The sequence below is a fragment of the Engystomops pustulosus genome, chromosome 5, assembly GCF_040894005.1.
Source record: "Engystomops pustulosus chromosome 5, aEngPut4.maternal, whole genome shotgun sequence".
In the NCBI taxonomy this organism is placed as follows: domain Eukaryota; kingdom Metazoa; phylum Chordata; class Amphibia; order Anura; family Leptodactylidae; genus Engystomops; species Engystomops pustulosus.
The window spans coordinates 156,048,339-156,074,835 of record NC_092415.1 but is presented as its reverse complement, the minus strand read 5'-3'; the positions used below and the strand labels follow the sequence as shown (position 1 = coordinate 156,074,835).

The following is a 26,497-nucleotide window of genomic DNA, read 5'->3' as shown; positions in this document are numbered from 1 at the left end:
TAGGTATTGACTGCTGCAGGTCACCCCCTACAGAATTAGAAAGACAGTTACCATAATTATTATGGCCAGTGAAAATTTCCGGATATCATAATTCTTTTGATTAAAGATTGGATTATATGATTATTTGATTCCATGTTGCTTTCTAACAATTAATCTTAATATAAGTACCTGGTTTAAAAATTAGGTTATTTTCATGTCACACATTCCCTTTAAGTGTTCATCAGAATTATTGCTTGACAGAAGAATTAGCACACTTTAAAAGGAGTTTCCACAAATTCTGGAAAACCCATTTGGGGCAGGGACCCCGCTTCGGCATCCTTTTTTGTATGGTGCCAGTACTTTCGACTTTCAAGATGCGTCTTGGTAGTAATGAGACAATGCGGGTGAAATGGTCAGTTTGTGCTCTATTTTGACCATAAATGATGTCCTGTTCTCAGAGGCCACGGATTGGCCAAAGTTTTGCCACACCTGTCTCAGCCTCAAGGAGATTTCAAGATTCCAGGAAAACCCCTTTAAATGGTTTGTAACAATTCTCCTTCACCATAAACCTAGTATAGATGCTCAGTCTTCCAGATTTATCACATTAACGTCCAACCACAATTACTTGACGCGTCAAAGGCAGGAAAAAAAAACATGGGAGATGAAAATTCCTTTGTTCCACAGCTTCTTTATTTATTTATTTGCTCTTGTCTGCAAATAAGAGGACTGACCTAACACAGGTAAAGTTAAGCGTTTCTACGCTACTCTATTGACCCTTGTACACACTGTTGGATGATTTGCTTTCACCATAGGTATAGACACAGGATACTGAACACAACTCCATTTTAGTGCTACAGCCTTACACCTACATAGGATTTTAGATCTTCAGCTACATATTGTTGCCAGTTACATCATATACACATACAGGAAAAATACAAGACTTCATTGATTTTCACAATATTTAATTTGTACACTAATGTAACTATATGCAACTTCTGAAGACAATTGAGGGTACAAGAAAGGTTCAGAGCACGCTTATAGTTTGGTCCGATATTATCGTAATGTAGTGCTGAATTTCTCCCATTTCCCATTTAGAGAACAAGGAAACATGACGGACGTCACATGCACACACTCACTTGTCAACAAGTTTAGAAACAGATTAACTGCTATACAACCCGCGGTATCAACCATACATTTCTAATAAGGCTATTATAATACATCTATATGCAGCATAATCTGTCGACACAGCCATTCAGAAGTCAGCACCGTATATACATATGTATATATTAACAGTTGGAAACAGCAGATGCAACGGGGACAATTAAAAAGTGCCATTCCAAGGCTGCACATAAAAATAATATAACATATTTACAAAGCTTGGAAAGTCAGATGCAAAATAAGTTATTGCCAATGCCCTTTAAGGAACCAAAAAAATATGGGCGTTTTATACATTACAGTAAAATGTATCACTTTATATAATGATAAATCTCTCTCTGTTCATTTACAACTTATCCCGGCGTGAGGGCTCCTCAGCCAAACCTTTTCTATGGCTTTACCATGGTTAAGGGTAATAAATAAATAAGCATGCTAAAATGTGGATATCTATTTGGTCATGAAGCTATTCGCCTATTACCAACTGTACATGTGTCAGCTTAGTAGATGGGGTGAAAGACGACTGATGAAGGATGAGGGAGGGACGAGGGGCCAGTGTTTGACTACAAAATTCCTGTCCATGTTGAAGGTCTTTGGTTGTCTGCGTAGGGACCAATATATTACACCGTTTCCTTCCAACCATACCGATTCATTATCTGTATCACCGTTCTGTAAGATACGTAAAGGGATGGAAGAGTCTAGAAGCGGGGAGAGGAAGTCAAGTTTATGGAGGGGACACATCCGAAACAAGTCCAAAAGCAAAAGAATTGGATAATTTAATTTATGTTTAAGTGCTATATTTTCACCATTGTGGTGTGAGATTTTAATCGGCTCAAAATTATATTCTGATCCGTTTTCTTAACATATCTCTGTATCATGGAGAAACACTTGTAACTGCTTCAGTACAAAGCTACAAACACCCAGGTAAAGAATGTACAGGAGGATTCCCAATACAGTATATAATTCCCAATGTAATGCTGCAAATAATAGGGACATCACTCAACAGTTTGTTCTGACAAAATGTGCAACATGGGCCCAAAATCAATTAACAGTGTTGAGTTCAGCCTTACTAAGTTTGGACCAATAGTAGCCATAATATTTATAAAATATTTATATATTTTATATCCAATATTGCCGTGGTCCAACCATGTATCTGACTCTGACTAAAGCCTGTATTGTTGCTATATAAGCTAGTAGTAGTTACATCTAAAATAGAAGGAGCTTCCTGCTCATGACAAACAGGCAATGCCATTGTGGTTAGAACAATCCAAAAATCACCAAAACAGTCCCTTTTTATATCCCAGTTCATTATTCGACTGAGCCTTTTCTACCATTCTGTGCACAACTATGGAGCAGCTGCAGGGCTCGAGTGTTATATTAGATTCAAGCACTGCTGCAGACACCCCAGATTTCTTTTGCACTCCCAAGATCAAAGCCATCTACACTAGAAACTAACATGACATTAAACGGGGGATGCAGTTGCCTCTGCAGTGGCTGTAAATAGGGATAATCGTGGACAAATGCAGTCCACCAAGGATGTAAATATCTGCATTTTTTTTGTAATTTACCATTTTACACAGTTCCCGAGATCAGAAAATACCCCTAGCAGCCACAACTAAAAGGGGGCTTACTCCAAACATGACATGGGTGTAAGCCGTAGGACAACTAATAAAAACAACAATATCAATTATTCATCAACCTACGTAACCTTTCCTGTAGCTGCTCTCAGTTTTTACACTCCCATTGATACCCTGAATTCAATAATATAACATTACGGGGCTTACAGAGAAAAGAAATATAAAAAAAAAAAAAAAAAAACACAATTTTTGGCACAAGCCACGGTCAGGGCCTCTTAAAAGGAATCTACCGACTACATCAGAGTTTTGTGGAACTACAGAAATATGTGGCATCTTAGACATAGCCCTGAAAAACTAGTTTTATTCTTTATGCATCTGCTCTATCTGGAATGGTTGTTTAAAGGGAGGGCGAGTTGATACAAGAGGAGGGGGTGGTAGGGTGTAAGGTGCAAGAATGAATGGCCCAGAGGGAACCTACTTATATGCAGTACAAGCAGAGTCGGGCAGAGCTGCACATGCGCAAGTCTTCTCTGGGTTGTGCATCCTTGCATCTGGTGGTAGTGCAATGGAGGCTAGAACACCACTTTATGCTCATGAGCACAAAGAGTAAAAACTTTTTTAAAGGAACTACAACAAAAAATATATATAGTGGTCAGTCTGATGTCAGACCTTTACAATGCTTAAGTAGTTCCATAGGTGGTTGACCCCCTTTAATTCTGCTAACAGATATTACTACAATTGGTGTGCTAAGCCCCGGTTTTAATATATTGGCCCTTGTAAGGTAACCTCTCCTTTTTTAATTTATTGTTCAACTAGGTCTCAGTAGAGAATATAGGGTTTTCATAAAAACACAGCTGAAAAAAAAATTCAGCACAGATGTTAGGAGCTAAAACTGACAAGGTGTTAGAAGATGGACATTCAATACATTTTTCAAAAGAAATCTGATTAAATATTTCCCCAGTTGGTACAGGGCATTACAGGATGAACCTATAGTGAGAGTCATTGATCACAGTAACTGGATACATTTCTTCATACAAAGCAGGAATAAAACATTTGTAGAACACATGAAAATAATTATGTAGATATGAAATTAGAAAATCGTATATGGAAATTGTTACACAGCGCTTGAGCAATAAAAGCAATATTTGGGTATCTACAAGGCCATGTAAACACACAGATTAGTGTTTCATCATTTCGTAGAGCCGAGTACACACATGCATCTTTGTAGAATATCTGGAGTGGAAGAGGGGGAATCGGGATTGTCTTCATTTATGTAAAAAAAAATTAAAATTAAAGGTTTTGGAATAAAACATTATAATCTGCTATTTTTAAGACAAAGGAGGGATTGAATGTGTCGGGACACTGAATCTCAGTGCAAGCCTTGGAACATACGAAACCACCCAAAAGGAGGATCCTACAACAAAACATTATTGCTTTGGTTCTCTCTCAGACACACAATAGTACACCACAATCACAATAGTAAGGACTGGAATTATGCGAAAAATAAGGAAATCTAAAAAAGAAGGTCTCCTTAGCTTAAGTGCTGAAAATGAGATTTGCAAGTGCTCCTCAAAAAGTATGTTTGAAGGTCACACTCGAAGTGATTTCTTTTTGTTTTCGTTAAAACAATAGAAATTTACACAGTAAAAATATTCAAAATGAGCTACAAAAAAAAAAAAAAAGTGTCAGCGAGCAGCCTGCATTGAAGTACAACGTGCTGCCGATCTACCTAGCAAAAAAAAAAACAAAATAAAACTGTAATAAATAACTGCCTGTGAAGCCCACAAAAAAAAAAAATAATAAGACGTCAAAACGGCATAGACAAAAACAGTAGCTGTCCTCAGCCTTGAACAATGGTGCCACACTGCTATGTACATCAAGCGACTATTAAATAACGTGGCAACAGCTGGCCTGGCTAGCCGTACATAGTAGTCCCTCCTTGGGATTTCGCTGGATATTCACAGATATAGTTTTTTCGCAAAGAGGTAGCTGTAAAACATTGTTCTTAAAGTTCTTGCTCTTCAGAAGATCTAGTTCGTTAGCCGTGTCTGACATTTGGTCAGAGAATAATCTGATACTGCCAGTAGGTGCGGTTTTACTGGCAATGCCATTGGAGCTAATACACATCTTCCAGCTGGACTTCTCCTGCACTTTGACACTTGAGAATGACAGATTATTTTGAGGGTCAATGATATACTTGGCTCCATTATGAAGCTGGGAGCCCAAACATAAACCCATGAGTTTTAGGCTTTCTACAAGTTCTCCTGCACTTCTTGGGGACTGCTGCACTGTATTTCCGGAGCCAGCACAGGTACGGCTAGTCCCGGAGGAATTATTGTTGTTGCCACCAGATGTATTGGATGGACTTCCACCTCCTTTGTTATCACTTGGACTAGTTTTGTCAACACCCGTACTTCCATTGCTTGGTTTACCTTGTCCTCCTCCATCACCCTGATTTCCAGGTGGACCTTCACTACTGTCTCTTCTGTGCCAAGAATAGGTGAAGCCACTATCTTTGTCCAGGCGCCTCCTGCTCTCAGAGTCATCATCGCTGGTTTCTGAGCTGCTGCAACTTGATCCCCGGCCTTGGCTTTTCCTTCTGTGGTATCTTTTATGAACAGTACCAGGAGATGCAATGTTCATTTTTAATCTACTCAGTTTTGGGGGAAGATTTTCGTCCATATCAAACTCATCATCAGATTCTCCTTCTTCAAAGATCTGGTTGAGCACTGGGGCACTCTTTCTAGAGGTTAGTCGATTTGTAACAGAGGGTTTGCGACGCAAAACAACTTGAGTGGACAGTGGAACAGGTTTTTTATCTTCTTCGTCTTCCTCCTCATCTTCCTCAACTCTAAAGAGACATTTCCTTCCACTTGTTGATGGGTTTACGGCCACAGGAGGTATTCCTGAAGATGCAGGACCAGAAAAATCAGGCACATCTTCCTTTTTAATTGGTTCCACCATGCCTTTATTTCTATGGCCATTTAGCACATTTTCTGCACTTCGTGCTGCTGTTGGTGGCACATTCACATGAGCTATTGGAGAAGCTGTAAGATCATCATCCAAATCTTGTGGAACGTCAATCTTTGTGGGCCACGATTGCCTAAGGAAGAAATTACACACAGGTTACTACAAAACACAGACAAGAAATCACTCAATAACAGACATACTAAGACCATGCATTTTTATACTATTTCGTGTTCAATGTATTGAAATTCATAATTACAAATTGCTCCTCTTTAGTGCCAACACCAACTTTACCAATTCATTTTAACAAAAAATGGTATGAAGCAGATTATACAAGTCTCAGCGGCGCAAAAGGATTTTGTTCCCTTCTCTGCTATCACGACCAGTGGACCAGTCTGTCTACAGGGGTGGGGGTAGGGGTGGGTCTCAGTCTCCTTATGCATTCTTCCTCTCCTCCACGCTATCCCTCTCCCTATCCCCCTGCATGAGTGGGGACTAATCCCTAGGGACTCTCTAAAATAAGCCCTTAAGGCGACATTGGCCATTACCTAAATTGGGCCTTGATGTTACTGGGACTGGCAGACCGTGTTTGAATTTCCTTTTCTTGCTTCTCTCGCAAAATCCTCTCAGCCAGTAAGAAGTACGTAGCTGTAATGTGGTTGTACTTATTGGTCTCCAAGGCACTAAGGGAAAAAAAAAATAATAATAAAAAGAAATTGAACCACTCCCCACATAAACCCTATAAATATAGGGAAATAAAAAGAATTACGAAACAAAGCAACATGTTAGGACATCACAGAATCCTCAGAAAACAGTTGCATAGGGCAGCGGCAGTAACCACTTACTCGACAATTGCGTCCCGGTCTGCGATGTCACCTAGGACCATCCTCTGGATAATGCCGTTGTGCTCCTCCTCAGAGAGGTTTTTGTAGGACACTAGAGGAATGTTATATTTTGTTGCAGGTGACGGGTCAACTCCTTGGAGCCAAGGATGGTTTTCAATTTCCTCTAGAGATGCTCTTCTCTTGGGATCTCTCTGGAGCATACGTGTGATCAGACTGGGAATTGATGAGACAAGGTGTAAGATTATAAAATGAACAGGAAAGCATAAACGTATACAGACATCTGAGGGCCTATACTGAAGTTATGTTATAGCGTAACTAACCCAGGCATTGGACATTTTTATTAACATTAAGGTTTCGGACACTGCAGGCATTATTAATACAATACCTCATATATAATGGGGGGGGGGGTGGCTTTCAAACAAGTTGAAGTCCTAAACAAACATTAAATTGTTTGGATAATTGGACTTCAACCACTGCCACTTTCTGATTCTGAAGGCAGAGCCACTTTAATATGGCATTCAATAGGAAGATTACGTGGCACCAATGAATGAAGGAGAGCAAAAGTTCAGCTTATCAAATAATATTTTAAGAGAAGTGTGGAATAAGGTTCGCAGAGGATTAAAAAAAAAAAAAACCCAACTGCGTTAGACACGCTATGATTTAAACTTTTTTTTTTTTTTGGTTTGTCTTGGCAAAAGCAAAAATATTATTAGGTTACTGATGGTAGACTGCCCTAACTCGCTTGATCCTTAACTCTTCTAGGGGATGGAACCGTTTTTTATCATATCCTGGAATGGCACAGATTTTCAAAAAAGCCATTTAAAAATATATGCCAATGAACTGGAGGTGCTCCTGCCTACTTCACCAGAGCATCCTTGCATACCCCCATTGCATACATTTAAATTAAAAGCAAGTGAGTTCGGGAAGTCTACCATCAGTAAACCTAATGGCAGATGTCCTTAAACACAGAGCGTAACAGTTTTACGAGGAGGGAAGACTTTATTTCTGGAATAAGTACTTTTAGACTGTATATACCATATATACTCGTGTATTAGCCGAGTTTTTCAGCACAAAAAATGTGCTGAAAAACGTCCCCTCGGCTTATACACGAGTCTATAACAAAAAAAATTACCCACTTAAAAAAATAAACTTAAATACTCACCCTCCGATGTCAGCGCATCCCGTCTTCTTTCTTCTCCGCGGCTCCTCTTCTCTCTTCCGGCATTGACGCAGCCATGTTTTCTTAGTGGCCGCGCATACTATGACGTCAGCAGCGCCCGCGTCATAGTATGCGCCTGCTAGAAGAAAACATGGCTGCGTCCATGCCGGAAGATAGAAGTGAGAAGAGGAGCCGCGGAGAAGAAAGAAGACGGGACGCGCTGACATCGGAGGGTGAGTATATAAGTTTATTTTTTTTTTTAAGGGCCGTGGGGGGGGCTGCCTATATGCTACTAGGGGGCTGCCGTATACTACTAGGGGACCGCTGTATACTACCAATCTAAGTGGCATCCACAAGATGGATGTAACCAAAGCTCCTCAATACGATTAATAATGTCTAAAACCATTGCTTTGGGGAGCTATATTCTTAAAAAAAACTAATTAGTATTTTAGATTATATGAAAAATCCAAAAGAACACAAGAAAACCAACTTACTCTTTACACTCTTTGGACACATGTTTAGGTACTGTATATTTACAGTCCATTATCATAGTCAGTGTTTCACTGTCATTGGCTTCTTGGAATGGAGGAGTCCCACACACCAGCATGAACAGGATGACCCCCAGGCTCCAAATATCTGAAATAACAAGAGAATCAAAATGAGTATTTTAGTCTTTATTATGGCATTAGAACACAATTTATTAGCTTGAAGTACTACTGGTTACCCATATACCCATTTTTTTTTAGTAGGTTAAGGAAACCCACTGAGCCTGGTCTTCCAGCACAGTCCATTGCTGGAACCCCATACATAACAGATGGTGTAAGGTTTCCACAACTATCCGGTCATACAAGGAGAACTTTCTCTTAAGCTTTCTCTGCCAATGAGCAGCACAATGCCATTTTAATACTTTTTATAACTTAGTGGAAGTTACCATGTAACTTTTATAGTGGCAACAACACTTAAAATAACCATGAGAGAGCAGACCCTGTTTAGATGAATGCACGGAGATGTGAACAGATGCATGGTCTAGCCTTTTAAGGGGTGGATTTAGCACTAACCTGGAGGATCTAGTCCAAGTTCTGAACCTTGTGTAGAAAAGTCAGAAATATCTGCACGTTTTTCTAAAAAAAAACCCCTTGCTGTCGAAATATCATCTTAAGAGGAAGTTAATCTTTCTGCTAAACATTTCTGGTAACAGGGTACAGCATGTGCTTTAACTTAGTAACAAACATAATGTTGTAATGTATTTACGCACACACCCATGATACAGCAGCCTGTGTGGATACATACATTCAAGAAAACCAAAGAATTCAAGTCTTAAAGGAGCCCCCCCCCCCCCCCCAAATTATACACAAGGTTACCTGGGGTCTTTATTCCAAGTTTTGTCGTAGTCTAATGTTTTTTTACTACACTTCATTCACACTACTGTACAAGTGTGACTACAATTCCCATAAATGTGTGTGGCATTTCCAATGTTTTGTCGTGTTTTTGTCTGAATGGAGCAACATGTTTTCCATTTATAATGAATGTTAAGACTCAGTCATAGCACGGCAGAGATCAGCAGCGCAGAATTCACAATGAGATTTCACAACAATGTCGCCCGGGGCATCAACACAAGTAGCAAATCATTTTTTTTTTTGTATGTACTGTATAGATTAGTATTAGTGTTAAAGCAATCAGCGATTACATTCACACAAGTGGCAGCAACAGAAAAAAAAACTCACCCAAGAAACCAGTTGCGGGTTACATCCATTAGTATGGGGTCATCTGTTGAGTTTCTTGAATTTTTATGGTGGGCCATATGACACAGCGTGGCCAAAATTATGCCGGCTATGGTATATACAGCATTCATTATATGTGCCATCACTCTACAAAACTGACCAATAGCAAGGATATTACTGCTATCCGTCATGCTGCACCTGTACTTGCTGTAGTTTCCGGTAACTATTCCACGTTTAGCACGGCAGTGTGCAACAATCCTATGGACGTTACTGTGACCAGGCCACAAGTGTGGGAACTTTCCCCATTTAGCAGAAGGTGCATGTTTCCATAGAGCCACATCCTTCTTGTAGCCAAAAATTGTTTCCCTCACACATCAACTTTGTTCCCTTACCAGGCATACAGCAGCAAGTCACAAGGCTTTTTGGTCTACTCGATCGAGACTGGCGGCTCCTCCCATGTCCAATTCCTCTACTCACTTATTCAGCACTTTATGTCTTGTCACCAGAGTGAGGTCATCTAAGGTCATTTACCCCCTAAAATTTGTAACAATCTACCCCATGTAGCTGACCACATGAAACACAGCATGCCTCCATGGAGGCATGCCAAGTATTAAAAGTCCATGGAGACATGCTGTGATTTCATGTGATCAGATGCATATATGAGGTACAAATGTTAGGGTGTAAAGGACTTTAGATTACATCAGTATCATCACATGATATGTAGTGCTGAATTATGTATCGGAGTTCTCGCTCAACATTACAGCAAGGTACTGTGTATAACATTTGACACAGTATATCCCATGGAGCTGTATATGTCTGTAGACGAATATTGGCAGATTTAACATGGAGTAATCTTCATAAAAGATCAGTAAGGAGAGCCAGGAAACCTTAATATTTACAAGCCAATTGACACCTTTCTCTCCCTAGAAATGCAGTCATTGAGCTATGGGCTCACCCACTTTCCAGTTGCTAATGAGCACCCCTTAGTGTGTACATATCGTGGGTGCAACCAATTACATGCACTTCTAGGCAAACCACACCATAACAACTGACTCACACCTTGGAAACCAGGGCATCTGTCACTACCTCACACTGTCCTCAGGGTAACAGGTTTCCTGACAGGACTAACACTTAAAGATAATCATTACAGTATATCAAAAGTGATAGCAAAATGCAAGCAACATTCCAAATTTTTCAGAATCCCACTTTGTGACCCTGTAAATACGGGTAACCCATACACCACATCACTTACAGCATCATATAATAAATATATATAAATAGGCCCAAAAATGACTGGAGGTTAACAATCTAATTTATACTTTACGCATGTGGAGTTTATCAAAGGATTGCATTCTCATGACTACAAATCAGCAAATGGGAATATTTTGGGACTTGCTGCAAGAGTGGAAAGATATGATGAGCAGAAGAAAAAAAAACTGTTCTAAAATTGAAATAATTTTCCACTGGAAAAGAAAATAATGGCTATTTTCTTGCTTTTTTAGGTTTCTCTACTATTTGGACAAGTCACTGTCTCCCATGCACTAAAATTAGATCAGAAGCTTTAATGGGCAGAGATACTGAACTTAAAAACCTCAATGTGTGCTAACTTGTGCTGCAGGTTTTACCCACGTAGGAATTCAGAAGTCAACTGCGCTTCTATACAACATGGTTTAGCCTTGGTGCTGGTTTAAAGGGAACCTGTCACAAGGGACCTCATTTTCACTAAAGACAGGTTATTCATTATTACAATGAATTGTAATATTCATTATTACAATATAATTGTGTGTTATAACTTACCTTGCACCCTGACAGATTCCCCCATGTAGTCCTAGGGGTTGGGCTTTGGTTTGGATGCATTTAAAAAAACAACAAGTGACTTAGAAAGCAGAAAGGCATATTTGCAATCCAACTGTAATGGGCTTTTGCAACCTGTCTTTAGTGAAAATGAGGGCCATGACAGGAAATCTACAATTACATCAGGCAGAGGAGGCCGAAGGAGCAGGAGGGTGGACAAGACAGTGTAACAGCCTGTGAAAACAGCACAGAGGAGCACTGGTAACACCCCCTCAGCATAATTTTAGTTGGATAACAATGATTACAAAAGTTACTGTGCCTGGATCTATGAATAAGTGTCCCTCGTTCATCAGGCTTGATTTTGATGTTAGATTTCCTTGAAGTAATTTGAAACATTATCAGGTACATCTATCCCTTAGCTGTCAATGGAGGACAGGACTGAAAGCCAAATTTATAGACACAGCTTAAAAAAAAAGAAAAAAAAAAAGGCAAAAAGGACAGTTAACAGATTTATGAATTATGTAAATTTGGTAAAAGTTTTGTTAGGCTTTAAGTTTATATTGTTACCTGGGAGGCACAATCCCCCACTTTCCAGCAGTGACAATCCCACTATTCTCCCACTTTTTGTAAAGACAGGTAGCGGTCATGAAAACAATACTATGGGATGAATCAATATAGAGGATAGGAGTAGTAGTTCTGCTTGGTGACATGGACTGTACAACAATCAGCATGTACCAGAGCAAGGAAAGGTGTCTCAGGAACTTTGAAAAAAATTATAGGCAAGCATGTTAAAAAGGTAAAGGTTATAAGACCCTCGCAAGCAGCCTGATGTTCCTGTGATTACAGTTACACATATTATTGAAAAATGTAAAAAAAAAAAAAAAAAAAAAAAAAATTGATGGAACTGAAGTCAACTGCCCTGGATGACGACAAATCAAAGATAAATAATAATATGAATGGTAACAAAATAGAGTAGAAAAACTTCTAAATGGATTAAAACTGAAGTTAAAGCTCAAAACAACATCAGTTTTTGATTGCACCATTCATCGTTGTTCGAACCAAAGAGGATTTAATGGGAGATGACCAAGTAGGAACCGTTGCTGGAAAAAAAAAAAAAAAAATGGAATTTGCAAATCTACATGTAGACAAGCCACATAGCTTCTGGGAAAATGTCCCATGGACAGGTGAAACGACAATCAAACGGTTTAGCAAGGCACATTAGCTGTTCACAGACGGAGAAACTTAAGTATTCTCCCTTCTGTGACACCTGGAGGAGGCTCGGTTATGATCTAGGCCCGCTTTTCTGCGACTGGCACAGGGAGTCTTGAATCTGTGCAGATCTGTACAATGAAATCTCAAGACTATCCCGGGATGCTAGAGAGCAATGTGCTGCCCAGTGACAGAAAACTTAGTCCCAGTCGCAGGTCATGGGTCTTGCAACAAAATAATGACCCAAAACACACAAAAATGGTTAAAAGAGGTGTTCTGGGAATATGAACATCTGATACAAAAACCCATAATGATATAAATAAATACAACAAAACTCATTGTCATTGGTCACAAAATGCAGCTTAAATAGTTTGATTTTATAATTGTTACAGCCTCTCTAAAGTCTGTGGAATAATCACCAGATGGCCCATTATCCTTAAGTTCAGTTACTCCTCCTCCCTCTTATGCTCTGCTCCCAGTGATGATGTAACAGACTGTCCTGCTCTGTTACCATAGTAATGATGTGTAACTGCCATCACATCACTGACATGACGTCTCACCACAACACCGGCCATACTGCATGCACTGCAACTGACCGACCAAGTGCTGATCACATGACCTGCATGACCTGTGTGATGTGGACATGTGACCAGCGGCACCTTCTGTCGTGTGTCTGCTCCGCGCGGAGTAAATCAACGGACTGATTAAAGGGCCAGTAGCGTTTTAATTCATTACAGTCTGTCCACAGCATTTTTCTGCTGAGGAGAGCAAAATGTTAAATAATTACATATTAGCTAATATTTTAAGGACCTATTTGTATAGGATATATGCCGATTCCTGGAAAACCCTCAACTGGCTTTCTATGAGTCCAGACCTAAATCCTATTGAGCATCTTTGGATGGAGCCGAACCATGCAGTCTGGGAAAGGTACCCTTCACACCTCGGACAACTGGAGCAGTTTGCTGATGAGGAGAGGGCCAAAATACCTGCCGAAAGGTGCAGAAGCCTCATCCAGTTACAGAAATCATTTGATTGTTGAGAACCATCATTTTTGTCCAGGCTTGTTTCAAGAGTTTTATTTTTAATTCTGTTTAAGTATGCCCTACATTTCTATGTAAATTAATGAAATTAATTTTTTTATTTTTGTCAGTTTCAACTTATTTCTGTGATCATTGTGGGTTTTTCCCTTCGTTAAATAAGGGGTACCAACAATTTTATCCACGTGTGTATATGTGTCCATCAGATTTCATCTCTCACGCTCCAGTTCATTCTCCCTGATATATTGTAGCTTTTAAAAATAAGGTGAGCCCAATAAGTGATATGTGCAAACTACTTAATTATTATGGTGACCACCATGACAAGTTATTCAACAAATACCTGTCCAATCTGTGTATGAAGTGGGGTGTGATCAGCCAGGGTTAATAAAAAAATAACAAAAATGTATGCCAGCCAGTACAGCAGGACAGAAAGCCACAGGGCACAGAGCAATTTGTGTGCACAGTGTGCTGCACATCACTTCCATTAAGAAGGGAATTACATGGCACATTTCTGACGACTGTCCATCGCATATAATGATCCAGAAGCAAAAGCACATGTACAGCTGCAGACAGAACAGGGTTTGCCCAGCTCATCTCTGGCAAAACAAGAGGACAGAAAGAGCTGGTATGCACATGGACAAATACTGTATTATAGACCTGCTCATGGCGTCCAGGGCTCAGCTCCATGAACAATAATCCAGAACTCTAAAAAAGCAAAATATAAAAGTTATAGATGTAGATCAAAGGAAGAAGACAACTCAAGGAAAATAATGAAACATAACGGTAGAGTTGAATGATGAAGCAGAGAGCAGACAAGGAGTACAAGGAGAGGGGAGTATCTGGTTTAATTTTATTTTCCAGTCATCACACAGCAACAAGAAAAGAAGGTTGGGGGGACACAAAAGGGGAAAAGGAGGGGGGGCACAATGTAAGGGGGGCATGATACAAGTTTTAGGCCACAGGAAGGTTGGACTAAACTTTATGGAAAATACTAAAGTGGGGGATTATATGGCTTACAAGATATACAAGGTGGTGAAGCAAAGGATAGGCAAAGGGTGTTGTCAAAGTCAACATTATGAGATACCACAAAAAGAATAAGATGGAAAGGGGTGATACCACAAGGGTACAACAAAATAAAACAAGAATTTGAATGGAACTAGGCATTTGCCTTCTGGGTGATGACGGGATTCTTATGGAGTAACTTAGTGTAACAAATCTTTCTACTAAATTTACTACTTCAGATCAGAATAGTTAACATTGTAATATACTTTATTAAAGAAATATGTTCCCATGACCTTTCCCCTGCATTTCTTCCTTCTAAACAACTTTTTTCTCCATTGATGGGTGAGAGAAAAGAACTGGATAAAGTTTCTAATGACTTAACAGTCCTTGGATAGTCTAATCTCCTCAGAGAATATTTTCCTTGAAGATTAATCTCTATATGTATGAAAAGGTTAATCATTAGCCACCTTATCTGTCGGAAGCAGACTATTGGAGTTTGTTTCTTCTTTCTCCTGCAGTGAGCTTTCCGAGGTTATACTTAAATGAAACGTGCATTTTTTCCATTATCCCCAGCTACCTTCAATGGTTTAGTTACTTTTTAAAGTTAGTGTGTCCCAGTAAATCTATCGGGTTTCTAAACCAAATACCCCATCGCACATGATATAAAACTGGTCTCATATTGTATTCTAGTGTGCTTTGGTCTTTCGATACAGAGTAAGATGTGTTATGAAGGCAAAGTACCTGAGATTTTTATTGTTTCTACTTCTAGGCAAGTCACATGCTTGCCAACATCGAGATACATCTTCAACACTAAATCGGATATGTATGGCATAAATGAATATGACATGAAGTTTTAAAGCAATTTCTTTTGAAAATTTTTACCTGAAGTTACAAGCTTTTAATATACAGCGAATCTGCAACAAGTCAGCCTCTTGTGGCCCTACCCTTACAGATAGTTTATTTGCTGCAGTTCTGTTTGTTGTTACTTTACATTCCCTAACTGCTGAAAGTACAGACAAGAGAGCAAACCGCAAATGCAAAAACAAAGATAAGAAACTGAACAAGTTCTTCCTGTGGACTTGAGACATCAAGTTCAAGAGGGGAAACTCAAGAGCAGCAGTAACAAGGGAGGGGGGCTAGATAAAGCGGGGTAGGCAGTGGACTGTGAGTGGCCGTTTCAGGTCAAACAGCCTGACATTTATTTCCGTACATCGAGTAGACCCCAGTATATAATTTGCGAAGATTTCACAACGGATATTTCCATCAATCATACAAAATAGTCGACAGAACTTTTCCTGCAGGTATAAATAGTTTCACAGCTATAAAATAAACCCTTTATAAAATAAAAGGGAAGAACAAAAAGATTAATCTAAAATTAATGAATGGGTATAGATGGAAAGCTTTACCAGTACGGCCTTTTTCAATGATAGCCTCTAATGTTCCCATTCTAAATATAGCTTCTAATTCTTCACATCTGCTCTCAGAATGTAGAAAATGCAATTTAGATAGAGACAGAGGAGAGGCAGGGGAATTCTAAAAAGGTACCCATTCTAGTTACAGGGAAAGAACAATTATACCTTCTACAATCTGCTTTTCTAGACTATTCCCTATAGTAAATTAATGTCTCAAACTCTTAAAGAGTCGGCATTAATGTTGTTTTTGTCAGCTAGAATCTACCAAAGTCCTTCTAGAACAAATGGTCAATGAACTTTCAAAGAACTTTCTCTGATAAACACGGTTAATACTTCCTAGAAAGACACAATAATAGGATATTGTAGGCCCAGAATCTAAGTATTTTCTACCCTTTTTTGGGTAGATTTGTCACGTAAACAATGGGGAACAAATATTAAAACTGGCGCATTGTGATCTAGTGTCCACTGAGGACTTAATATTATTTTAATGAATACTATTATAAAGGTCCTGGAAGGTAGATTGGTCATGGATAGTTGGAGATTACCTGACCCTCCATGGCCATTTTACGGACAGGTATGGCGGCTGGTGAGGTAAAAGATATTTTTGAACCGGGTTGCATAAGTCTGAATAGAAGTATATTGGTAAGTTAATCAATATCTTGACCCCAAAAATAACAAAAAACATGGAGTAAAAGTGGCAAACCCCTTAAGTAATTGCCACACCCGGCATGAGACATACCAGAATTATTGCGACCTCTTGAATTCTGGCCTGTGCTGCCCTGGAATTACAATCTATGCCACGTCTCACCTGAGGTAGATTTCATCAGTATTCTGGCAGATATTATAGTACCGTATATAGTCAGGTATAAGCCGAGGGACCAAATTTAAAAAAAAAAAAAAAAAAAAACACTGGGAAAACCTATTGACTTGATTAATAGCTTAGGGTGGGAAAAGCACTAAACACGGCTTCCCCCCATTATATCGCTATTGAGCCCACTGCAACCCAATATATAGCCATCCAGCCCATGCCCCCTCTAGTATATAGCCTGCCAGCAGGAGGCCTAGCACAAAAACCCCTTAATACTCACCTTTCCAAAGTTCCCTGCAAGGCCGTCTTCTTCATTGCTGACGGCCGTGTTTCACTAAGAAGTACGCATTGGCCGCACACACTATGACGTCAGATGCTTACAGACATCATAGTGCGAGCGCCACCATCATGATGGGACCAGTCATTGTCGACGCACAAACTACGATGCCGACATACATAAAATCTTAAAAGCTGTTGTCCACCTTCAGCAAAATAATGGATATGTTTGAGTAGCAAAGAAATCTGTCCATGGTCTTGTGATGGACACACAGCTGCACAAGCCACAAGTATCACAGAGCAATCAGACCCGTATGATAGTAACAGCTCATACACTTACATGTTAGCTTTCTAGAGCATGACAACATGAAAACTGAAAAATGTGATAACAAAAGGTATATAAGAAAATTGTTTAACACTTCATTACACAAACAAACAATATCAATTTGCTGACAGTGGACAACTCCTTTAACACCTTTGTGCTCTGCGTCTTACATGAACGCATTGGTGCTGAGGCTGCATGAAGAGGGCTATACCACACATTCCACATACCGAACCAAAGAATAAAGTAGATGTATCTTTTGGAGCCCACAGTGAAAGTCGTAAAAAACGAGCCCACAAGAAAGTGACGCAAATAAGTTTTTTGCCAATCTCACCACATTTGGAATTTTATTTTCCAGCTTTCCAGTACACGGCATAGAATAATAAATAACATCACTGAGAAGTAAAATTTGTTAAGTAGAAAATAAGCACTGACACAACTCTGGATTGTTATGGATTTTTGAAGATGGAGAGCGAAAAAAAAAAAAAAAAAATGCTGTGTCCTTCACTTGGGTATTCCCATCTGGACATTAACATTTAATTTACTTCATTTGCCATACGTAAACTTTTCTTCAATTGAATGTCATTGAAAAAATGTTCCTGTGTGAAGATAATTTTTCATAAATGTAGCCATGTTGTCCTTTAAAGGGGTTGTCCGAGTTCTGAAAAAAAAAACTTAAGGGAGGCCGGGAGGGCGCTGCTTAAAAAAAGAAAGTCCTACTTACCTTCCGGTGCCGTCCGGTATCCAGCGCTGCTGTCACTCCGGTCCGGGCGCCATGTAAACAAACATGGCCGGACACGCCTATCTGTCCCTATTCACAGCATTGTGAATGCGGGCCGGAAGGTTGTCGGGTCCGGCCGGAAGCAGAGTCTAGCGCTGCTCCGGCGGCCATGTTTGTTTACATGGCGCCCAGACCGGAGTGACCGCTGGATACTGGAGGGCACCGGAAGTTAAGTAGGACTTTCTTTTTTTAAGCAGTGCCCTCCCTTAGTTTTTTTTTTTCAGAACTCGGACAACCCCTTTAAAAAACGAGATAGGTGGTTGTATCCGAGGAAGGTAACATTTAGGTAGCCGAAACCAGACATGTGCTATTGAGTCCTGCCTGACTTCATGGATTCAGCAATCATTACCGCGGGACGGCTGTGGGACATGCAGTATTTCCCGGACATTTCATATACAAACACCTTTTGGTTTCTTTGTGCAATCCCTCCAGCAGAAGTGTTCGTATCCGGGGACACAATCTTGTTTCTAAGGGACCATTTGACTACATTTATGAGAAATTATCTTCACACAGGTGAATTTTTTTTTAATAACATCTAATTGAAGAAATATATATATATTTTCTCAGATTAATGAAACAGAATGAATGCCCAGACGAGAATACCCCTCTAAGGGTAAATGGTCATGGACAGATAAAGAGATCACATGACCCCATTTCTAACCATATTATTGCCGAAGATGGAACTTACCCCTACACTTACTTACAAACATATGAAGCAAATGGCCAACCATTTTAAGTTTCCAATATATTATATATGTATATATACACACACACACACACACACACACACACACACACACACGCGCACACACACATAAACATAACGAAAAAAAAACGACAAAATTTTTCCAAAACCACTTTTTACTAGGATAAAAAAAAGTGCATCACAAAGCTGCCATGTGTTAATGAATTCGTGCATGAAATCAAATGGTACATTTACTTTTACCATTTGATTTCATGCATCATGAAGCAAACATAACTTGAGAATGCTGTAGCTACACTGATGCAGAAACATATCTTGTTTAATTGTTGAGCTGAGTGGTTTTCCTGAAAAAACAATTATAAAAAAATGAAGCTCTGTTGCTCGGCGCTTCTCCTCTTACATTACTTATACACTGCTCCAGAGAATGTTGTGCATGACAGGCAGAAGTTATCAAATCGCTGCACAATCCCCCAGCTGCTGTGTTTGAGTGATTCAGCTCAGGTTGATAAGTCAGGAAGATTCATGTTGAATGTGTTTATGTAGGCGCCCAGCTTTCCCAAGGTCCTGAATGTTATAATAGTTTTTTCAGTAAAACCACTCTGCTCAGAGATTAAACAAGATATGCTTCTGCATCAGTGTAGCTAAAGCATTGACAAGGTATGTTTTGGTCACAATGCAAGACATCAAAATAGTTTTCCTTTAAAAGTCCAGACATGATACATCTCATTAAAGTATCATGGTGACATGCTTGAAAAATGTAATAAATAGCCCAATAGCTCCATTATCAATTCAAGCGATTTCTGCTAATGAAGTGCACGCAGCAGCCATTGCCATGGTAACACGTGATGTCACTCCTCGCACATCAGGAGATAGCGATAGAAAGCCATGCAGAACAGACATATTCACGTACAACACTCGTCTCCAGGCTCTGCTCCAGCAGCTGCACACACCGCACACCCCGCCAAGAAACCAAATTATATTGAGGGGGAGAACTAATAAGCAAAGCAGAAATACAATGTTTACACCATAAACCCAATAAAATGTTCATTAGACCGGCTTCGCCAGAGTTGACATTGGCTTGATTGCTGTATTATCTAGAAGCTGGCTGACAACCCGGGCAAAGGATCACAAGACAAAGACGGAAAGTGTGGAAAAGAACAAGGAAGACATCTCAAATCCTGCCTTCACGTGGAAATGGTTTGCGAACAAATAATTATTCTTTTACATTAAATTGGCTTAAAATGTATATTTTGACATGGAACAGACATTTCTGTAAGTAACATCTGGAAGGAACCATCTAAACGGATCAGCGCGGAACCAGAACTATCCTCAATTAGTCAGTCGTAATGTAAATCAGGACCCATTATGCTACAATGAAAAGAAAAAAAAAAAAAAAAATCATGAATGTGTGAACAATAAAGGAAATCTACCACTAAAATAAAACATGATAAACCAGGGGACACTAAATCATAGATCCAGGCCACATGGCTGTGGTGATCTTCTTATATTGGTTATCCGTGGCCTCCTTCCTGTTAAAATCAACTTAAAATTATGCTTATGAGGCTGAAAGGGATCCAGAGATCACGTTAATGCCCTTTACAAGCATCATAGACGCATGCACAGGATCCGGTAAAAAAGACCCACGCATATAAATACCCTTGGGGCTTTTCTCTTCCCTCAGTCCTTGCCAGACACTTCAAGACTGCGGCCCCAATGGAAGGACATGTGACCAGAGCAAGTTAGTGTACTTACCGATGATGCTCCGGTCACATGACCAAACACCAAGCCGGGATTGAGCCTTGCGCTGCGCCTCTCCCGCTCCTGCAGCCGCCGTCTGTGTGAGGATGGGGGAGGGGCTCCAGGGATCCTGCACAGACACAGACCTTCCCGTGCAGCACCCACTGTACAGATCCCAGTCACTGATATCCATGCGGAATCTGGGATCCATTTAGAAAATTTCTGTCTCCTCCAAAGGCTGCAAGTGTATAGATGTATGTATGTATTGCATGTGTTTATGTGTGCAGCATCATTGCATCATATGTATTGCATGTGTTTATGTGTGCAGTATTAGGTCACAAGCACATGAACACGGGCTTTGTCCCATTGTTTGTGGCCCATCTGACATTGGTGGGGCGAGTGGCACTCATTTTGCCAACGTCCATAGAAAGCGACTGTGCGGGATGCAAAGACTGCAGGTCTTATTCCTGCCATCTGTGCATGCATGAGGAGGTTCTGCAGCAGCTGAGGCATGTCTAACATTGTGCACACTAATTCCGGGGGATACAGTGATTACATAATCAGGGTATATGAAGGTACATTCACACATGGCAGGGGGAAAGCCTCGTCTACAGATCACTGGTAACAGTCATCTAATGGGCTGATATCATTAGATCACTGCTACATGTCATCTTTATTTACAAATAGCAAATAACAAGGAAGGGGGTCCGGGGGTGGCTTTAACATATGCCGGCGATGATAAATCTCCCAATCTTTAGTATACCGCATCTCTGGCACAGTGACTCATGCCAGGTAATACATGACTCTTCTCAGATCTTTACACAAGACTTTGGAGGGGTGATATTTTACATAAAATAGGGAATACTAGAAAGGGTATTTTCGTAAAGGCATTTTATACCTTAGGGTGCTAGTAATTTAGTGGGATAAAAGGTGGCGACAGACTTTTGGCACCTTTTAAAGGAAGTTTTAGCAGGATAGTCTTGGTTACACAAGTCTTTTTTAAAGCAGAGGTATAAATTTGGATTTCTCCCCAATTAATACATTTGACACAAGCCTCAGAGCGATACAGCTGTTTAAGCGCACGTCAGTCAGGCTGTAAGCCAAATGTGTCCACTAACTGAAGTGTAAACAGCCAGAATCGCCCTTTGCTTGAGAGATTTCTAGAAATTCAGAAAAAATATAAAAATGTAAAAAATAAACAGATTTGAGGAGCAAACATTTGCAACATCCCCCATCAGGGCCTAGCCTTTCTTCGTTGGCTGGGGACAGCCGGGGCCCAGAATACCGGAGTGGCTGGCTGATGCGGCCTTGGGCATGCTGTGGTCACAGTGTTTGGTATGGGGACCCGAGGAAGGGCCTACAGCGTGGCAGGTCTCCAGCAGGTGGTGTGTGCAAGAAATATGGTGGGAGATGCTGAAGAAATGTTTCTCTCTGGGGCCACCCCTGAGGTGTATATAGAGATCCCTGGGTGATGAAGGAAGGGGAGCCCATGATGGTGAACAGCCTGATCCAGGGATCACACAGAGGCACATTGTGAAAATCAACTCACAGCTCTTTATTGGAACTTCAACAGCAGGCAACGGTCTAACATCAGCAACAAACTCAGCAGGTTGGAAAGCTGGCCAGAGTGCAAGTCCAGTCTGGTCAATAGAGGCTGGGCTGGTAAAGATGGAGCAGAGTCCATATGATGGAAACATTGACTTCTGCAGCACAGGCGTTGTGCTGCACACTCCGCCTCCGAACTTGTCTGACAAAAGACTGGACCAAGGGCCACATGCAAACGCCCACAAGGGGTTTTTATACTGACGTAGTTAGGTGGCACCACTTTCCAATCAGCTTCCAGCTTGCTTTACAGTAAAGAACACAGCATATCATTGGTTAGAGGCAATAGATATGTTAACGCTCAGTCTTCCTAGACAGCTCCCAACATGGAGAGTGCACTATTCACAACAACTACCCGCCCTTTTCATTGGCAGGGTTGTTGCACATTTCTATCAATGGATGGCTTCGCAGAAAAAGTAAAGAATGGACTGGAAAATTTGTCCAGCAGTGATATACTATAAAAAGCAATGAGTGCGGGCAGATCATTATAACATAGATCTTTCACCCACAGAATCCACATGGTGGCTTTAATTTTATAACCAGAATGGAGGAATAAATATTTATTCACAATGCATTCACTTCCAGGAGCTAGTGATTTCACCTTTGCTTTGTGCAACCCCCCCCCCCCCCCATGACTGTGAGCACCGAAAAGCCAGTCGTATGCCATAAACAAGGTCAGATTGTTAAAGAAAATCTAGCTTCAAAATAAAGCACAATAAACCAGGGACACTTACTTACATACAGGCACAGTGGGGCAGATTTACTTACCCGGTCCGTTCGCGATCCAGCGGCACGTTCTCTGGCCAGGATTCATCAAGGTAGTTCCTCCGCCGTCCACCAGGTGGCGCTGCTGCGCTGAAAAGCATCCGAATGCCCTGAAATTCACCGAGCCGGACCAAGTGAAGGTAAGCGCGTCCCAAGCGATACTTTTATTGTTTTAAATGCAGCGGTTTTTCCGAATCCGTCGGGTTTTTGCTCGGCCACGCCCCCCGATTTCCATTGCGTGCATGACGGCGCCGATGCGCCACAATCCGATCGCGTGCGCCAAAATCCCGTGCCAATACAGGGAAAATCTGCGCAAATCGGAAATATTCGGGTAACAGGTCGGGAAAACGCGAATGGGGCCCTTAGTAAATGACCCCCACTGACTGGGGGTCATTTATCCATGGTCTCCTTTAAAATAAACTTTTTACATTATGCTAATGAACCTGAACATCTCTTGGGGTGTTACCAGAGCCCCTCCGTGTTGCAACTTTACAGGCTGTTACCCCCTCCCACTGTGTGCTGAAAATTTTTCTGCTGCAGCAAGGAGGGGCTCTGGATCTATAGGCACCCCCTGGATCTATAGGCAAGTGAAGTGTCCCTGGTTTATCATGATTGATTTTGATGGTAGATTAACTTTAATATTGTACCCAGGTTATATCAGTCCTCACATCTGTAAGGCCAACTAAGGATGCCACATTTCAAGACAGACCTGTTTAGGTTATTACCAAGTTAATAATTAAGAAACAGTTACATAATAACTGGACAGAATAACGTCTGGTAGAAGAGAGGCGCTCCACAAAAATGAACCTTCCAGGTTAAATATTATGCAGCAACAAAATGACTTCAAGTGATCACGTCACCATGAAGTGTAATCCGCAGGTTCTAGACTTGGAGGAGCGGAGCAGATTGATATAGTTTCATGGCAAGAGTTTCAGGACAACATACTTAAATTTACATATCCCTTATTCATAGTATATGAAGTGCTGACAAAAGACTCCCGTGTGCCGTGTATGAATTCATGCAGTTGATGTGTCATAGTCTTGTCTCCTTCCCCCACAATATTGTTACTGTAAAGCAGAGTCATGAAGCGCCCTGCAGCCTACATTTACTACCAAGTCAGGGCATTACACAAAAAGAAGTCCGATATTAAAGTGGCAAGGGAAAACCTTGTGCGTTGGGTTACAAATTGCTGAGACAAGTGGGCCTTTCAATGAATTCTTTGTGATACTCTATCAGAATATTCTCTGCTGCCCCCAGCTTTTAAGAGTTGGCAGAGAAAAACCTATCACAAGCAGGAGGCACAGGGAAGCAATGTGAAGATATTTTGCAGAGGATATATTGCAGAATGATTTCTGATGAAGATAGGGGGTGACTAAAGATCGGGCGAGAATTGCACACGTATGAGGTGTAGCAAAACAGCTCATCTGCAGATCATGCATGATACTTGTCACACAACATTTTCATGCAAATCAAGGTATTTCTAAAACGAAAAAATGTCAAGCACTAACCAAAAGGGACATAAATCTGTACAATGTAATCCAAGTAACAAAGTAGAAAGATTACCTGCATACAGTACATCCAACTCGGACAAGTTTGTTGTCTCATACGTGATTTATACAGATCACCCGTAATGTGCAAGTCTGCGATCAATAAAGCACTTTGGAATATGTGATAAATATTAGATGTCAGTATATTACACCATTAAAAGCAATGCTAATAATAGCCAGAGAACTCCATAAAGGTTGTGAGCTCTTGTGCGCAGCGCCCTCATTCCTATAGTTTCATCCGACAATGTTATTCATAGGTTAACATATTAGGTGTAGTGCAGCCTCAGTGTCACATTAAATTAATTTTAAATTATGTTTTCAGCTTTGTAATTGTCAAGTGCTGCGGAATAGGATGGCGCTGTATGATAAAGAATAATAATCGATATCAACGTGAAAAAGAAAACGTCCTCCCCTTTGATGGACCAAGCCACTGGTCCTCAAACCTCAGTGGACAACTTTCATTTTTAGAGATGTTACTGTGAGCTGTAGACTCTAGATGCAGTCTTGTACATTGTAATAACCACCTCTTGTATATCACTAAAGGCGTTAACAGAATAGTTTTAAACACATTTGTTTTCCTAAAATACATAGACGGCGGGTATACTTAATGGTTGTGGTCATGAAGATTTCTTGATAACCCAAATTATAAACTACACGCACAATTTCAGTTGATACCGGAGACACTTCCCATTATATTAAGGCCATGAAAATGGAATTAATGAAGTAAAATAGAGGCATGGTGTAGGCAATGAAGTGGCCCGTTTTGATACCCACTTTAAAAGGAAATCTACCATCAAAATGAAGCATGATAAGCCAGTGACACTTACTCATAGATCATGGCACAGTGACTGTGGTCATCTTCTTATACATGTTATCCATGGCCTCCTTCCTTCTAAACTCATTAGCCAGACATGCTTTGGGGGAATTACCAGAGCCCCTCTATCTTCACAGAATGCTACACTGACTCCCCCTACCCTTGCCTGCAGTAATGGAAGTGCGGCTGCACAGTGTTACATCCTGTGATGCGACAGCAAGTGAGGCTCTGGTAACACCCCAGGAGTTCTGCAGAATTTTAAAAGTTGATTTTAGAGGCAAGGAAGCTACGGATAACAAATATGTGTCCCCGGTTTATCATGCTAAATTTTGATGGTAGATTTCCTTTAAGACCTGTTACATTAGTACATTTTCAATCCTGTAAGCGATCTAATATCCAATATTTCAAGAGCAAGAATCTGAAGAGCAAACACGTACCTACTGCAGGAGCGTCATATTCATCCCCCAGCAATATCTCAGGAGCAGAATAAGCCAGCGAGCCACAGCTTGTCGTCAGCTTTTTGCCAGGTTGAAACTTGTTGCTAAAGCCGAAATCCGTTAGTTTCACAAGTCCTTGTTTTTCAAAGAACACCACATTCTCAGGTTTTAGGTCCCTATGCACAACGTGCAGCTTATGGCAGTAAGATATTGCATGAACTATCTGTGCAAAGTATTTCTTGGCCAGATCCTCACTGAGACCTTCCTCGTGCTTCATGATGTAATCGTACATATCACCTCCATCTCCAAGTTCCAAAATGAGATACAATTTGGTCTGGGTATCAATAACTTCATAAAGACGAACTATGTTGGGATGCTGCACCAGTTTCATACATCTGACTTCTTGGAAAAGATGCCCAGTAGCCAAAGAGTCTAATTTGGTCTTGTCAATTACTTTTACGGCTACTTTTTCACCTGTGAAGACATGACGTGCAAGCTTGACAACAGCAAAGTGTCCTCTGCCCAAGGTTTTATCCAGGTCATAAAGTCCTGCGATCTTCCCATCATATCCTCTCTTGAAACCAGCCATACTGCACCAGGGGATGGAAACCTTAGAAATGGTTACGGTGTCCTTCTCATAACAGAATATCTGTAGCTAGCAAGGAATGCATTTTCACTACCGCCAAGCACATCTGGAAAGGAAAAAAAAATTAAATGAAAAATGTTTTTTTTATAAATTTAATATTTGTAAATTAATATAAATTTGCTCAAACTCAAAATGTTGTATACAAAAAGACACTTACATTATCTGAACTTTAATTCTAGCAGTAAAGAGTAACCGTCATGACAGA

The 26,497-nt window shown here is 40.5% G+C and overlaps 1 protein-coding gene across 4 annotated transcripts in view; it reads right to left on the bottom strand.

The window, feature by feature from the left end:
* Positions 1–647: 647 nt before the first annotated feature.
* SNRK (SNF related kinase) overlaps positions 648–26,497 on the bottom strand; it is a 46,005-nt gene continuing 20,155 nt past the window's right edge. For 2 of the 4 annotated variants that reach the window (XM_072153525.1, XM_072153526.1), the window contains exons 2-6: positions 25,647–26,338; positions 8,174–8,315; positions 6,521–6,733; positions 6,224–6,358; positions 648–5,811 (exon numbers count right to left, since the gene is read on the bottom strand). In XM_072153525.1, coding sequence (XP_072009626.1) covers positions 4,596–5,811; positions 6,224–6,358; positions 6,521–6,733; positions 8,174–8,315; positions 25,647–26,235 — 2,295 coding nt within the window. In that variant the 5' untranslated portion in view covers positions 26,236–26,338 and the 3' untranslated portion in view covers positions 648–4,595. Of the gene's footprint in view, positions 5,812–6,223; positions 6,359–6,520; positions 6,734–8,173; positions 8,316–12,822; positions 12,845–25,646; positions 26,339–26,497 lie in introns of those variants that run through there. The other 2 variants (XM_072153528.1, XM_072153527.1) reach the window with 2 other exon arrangements.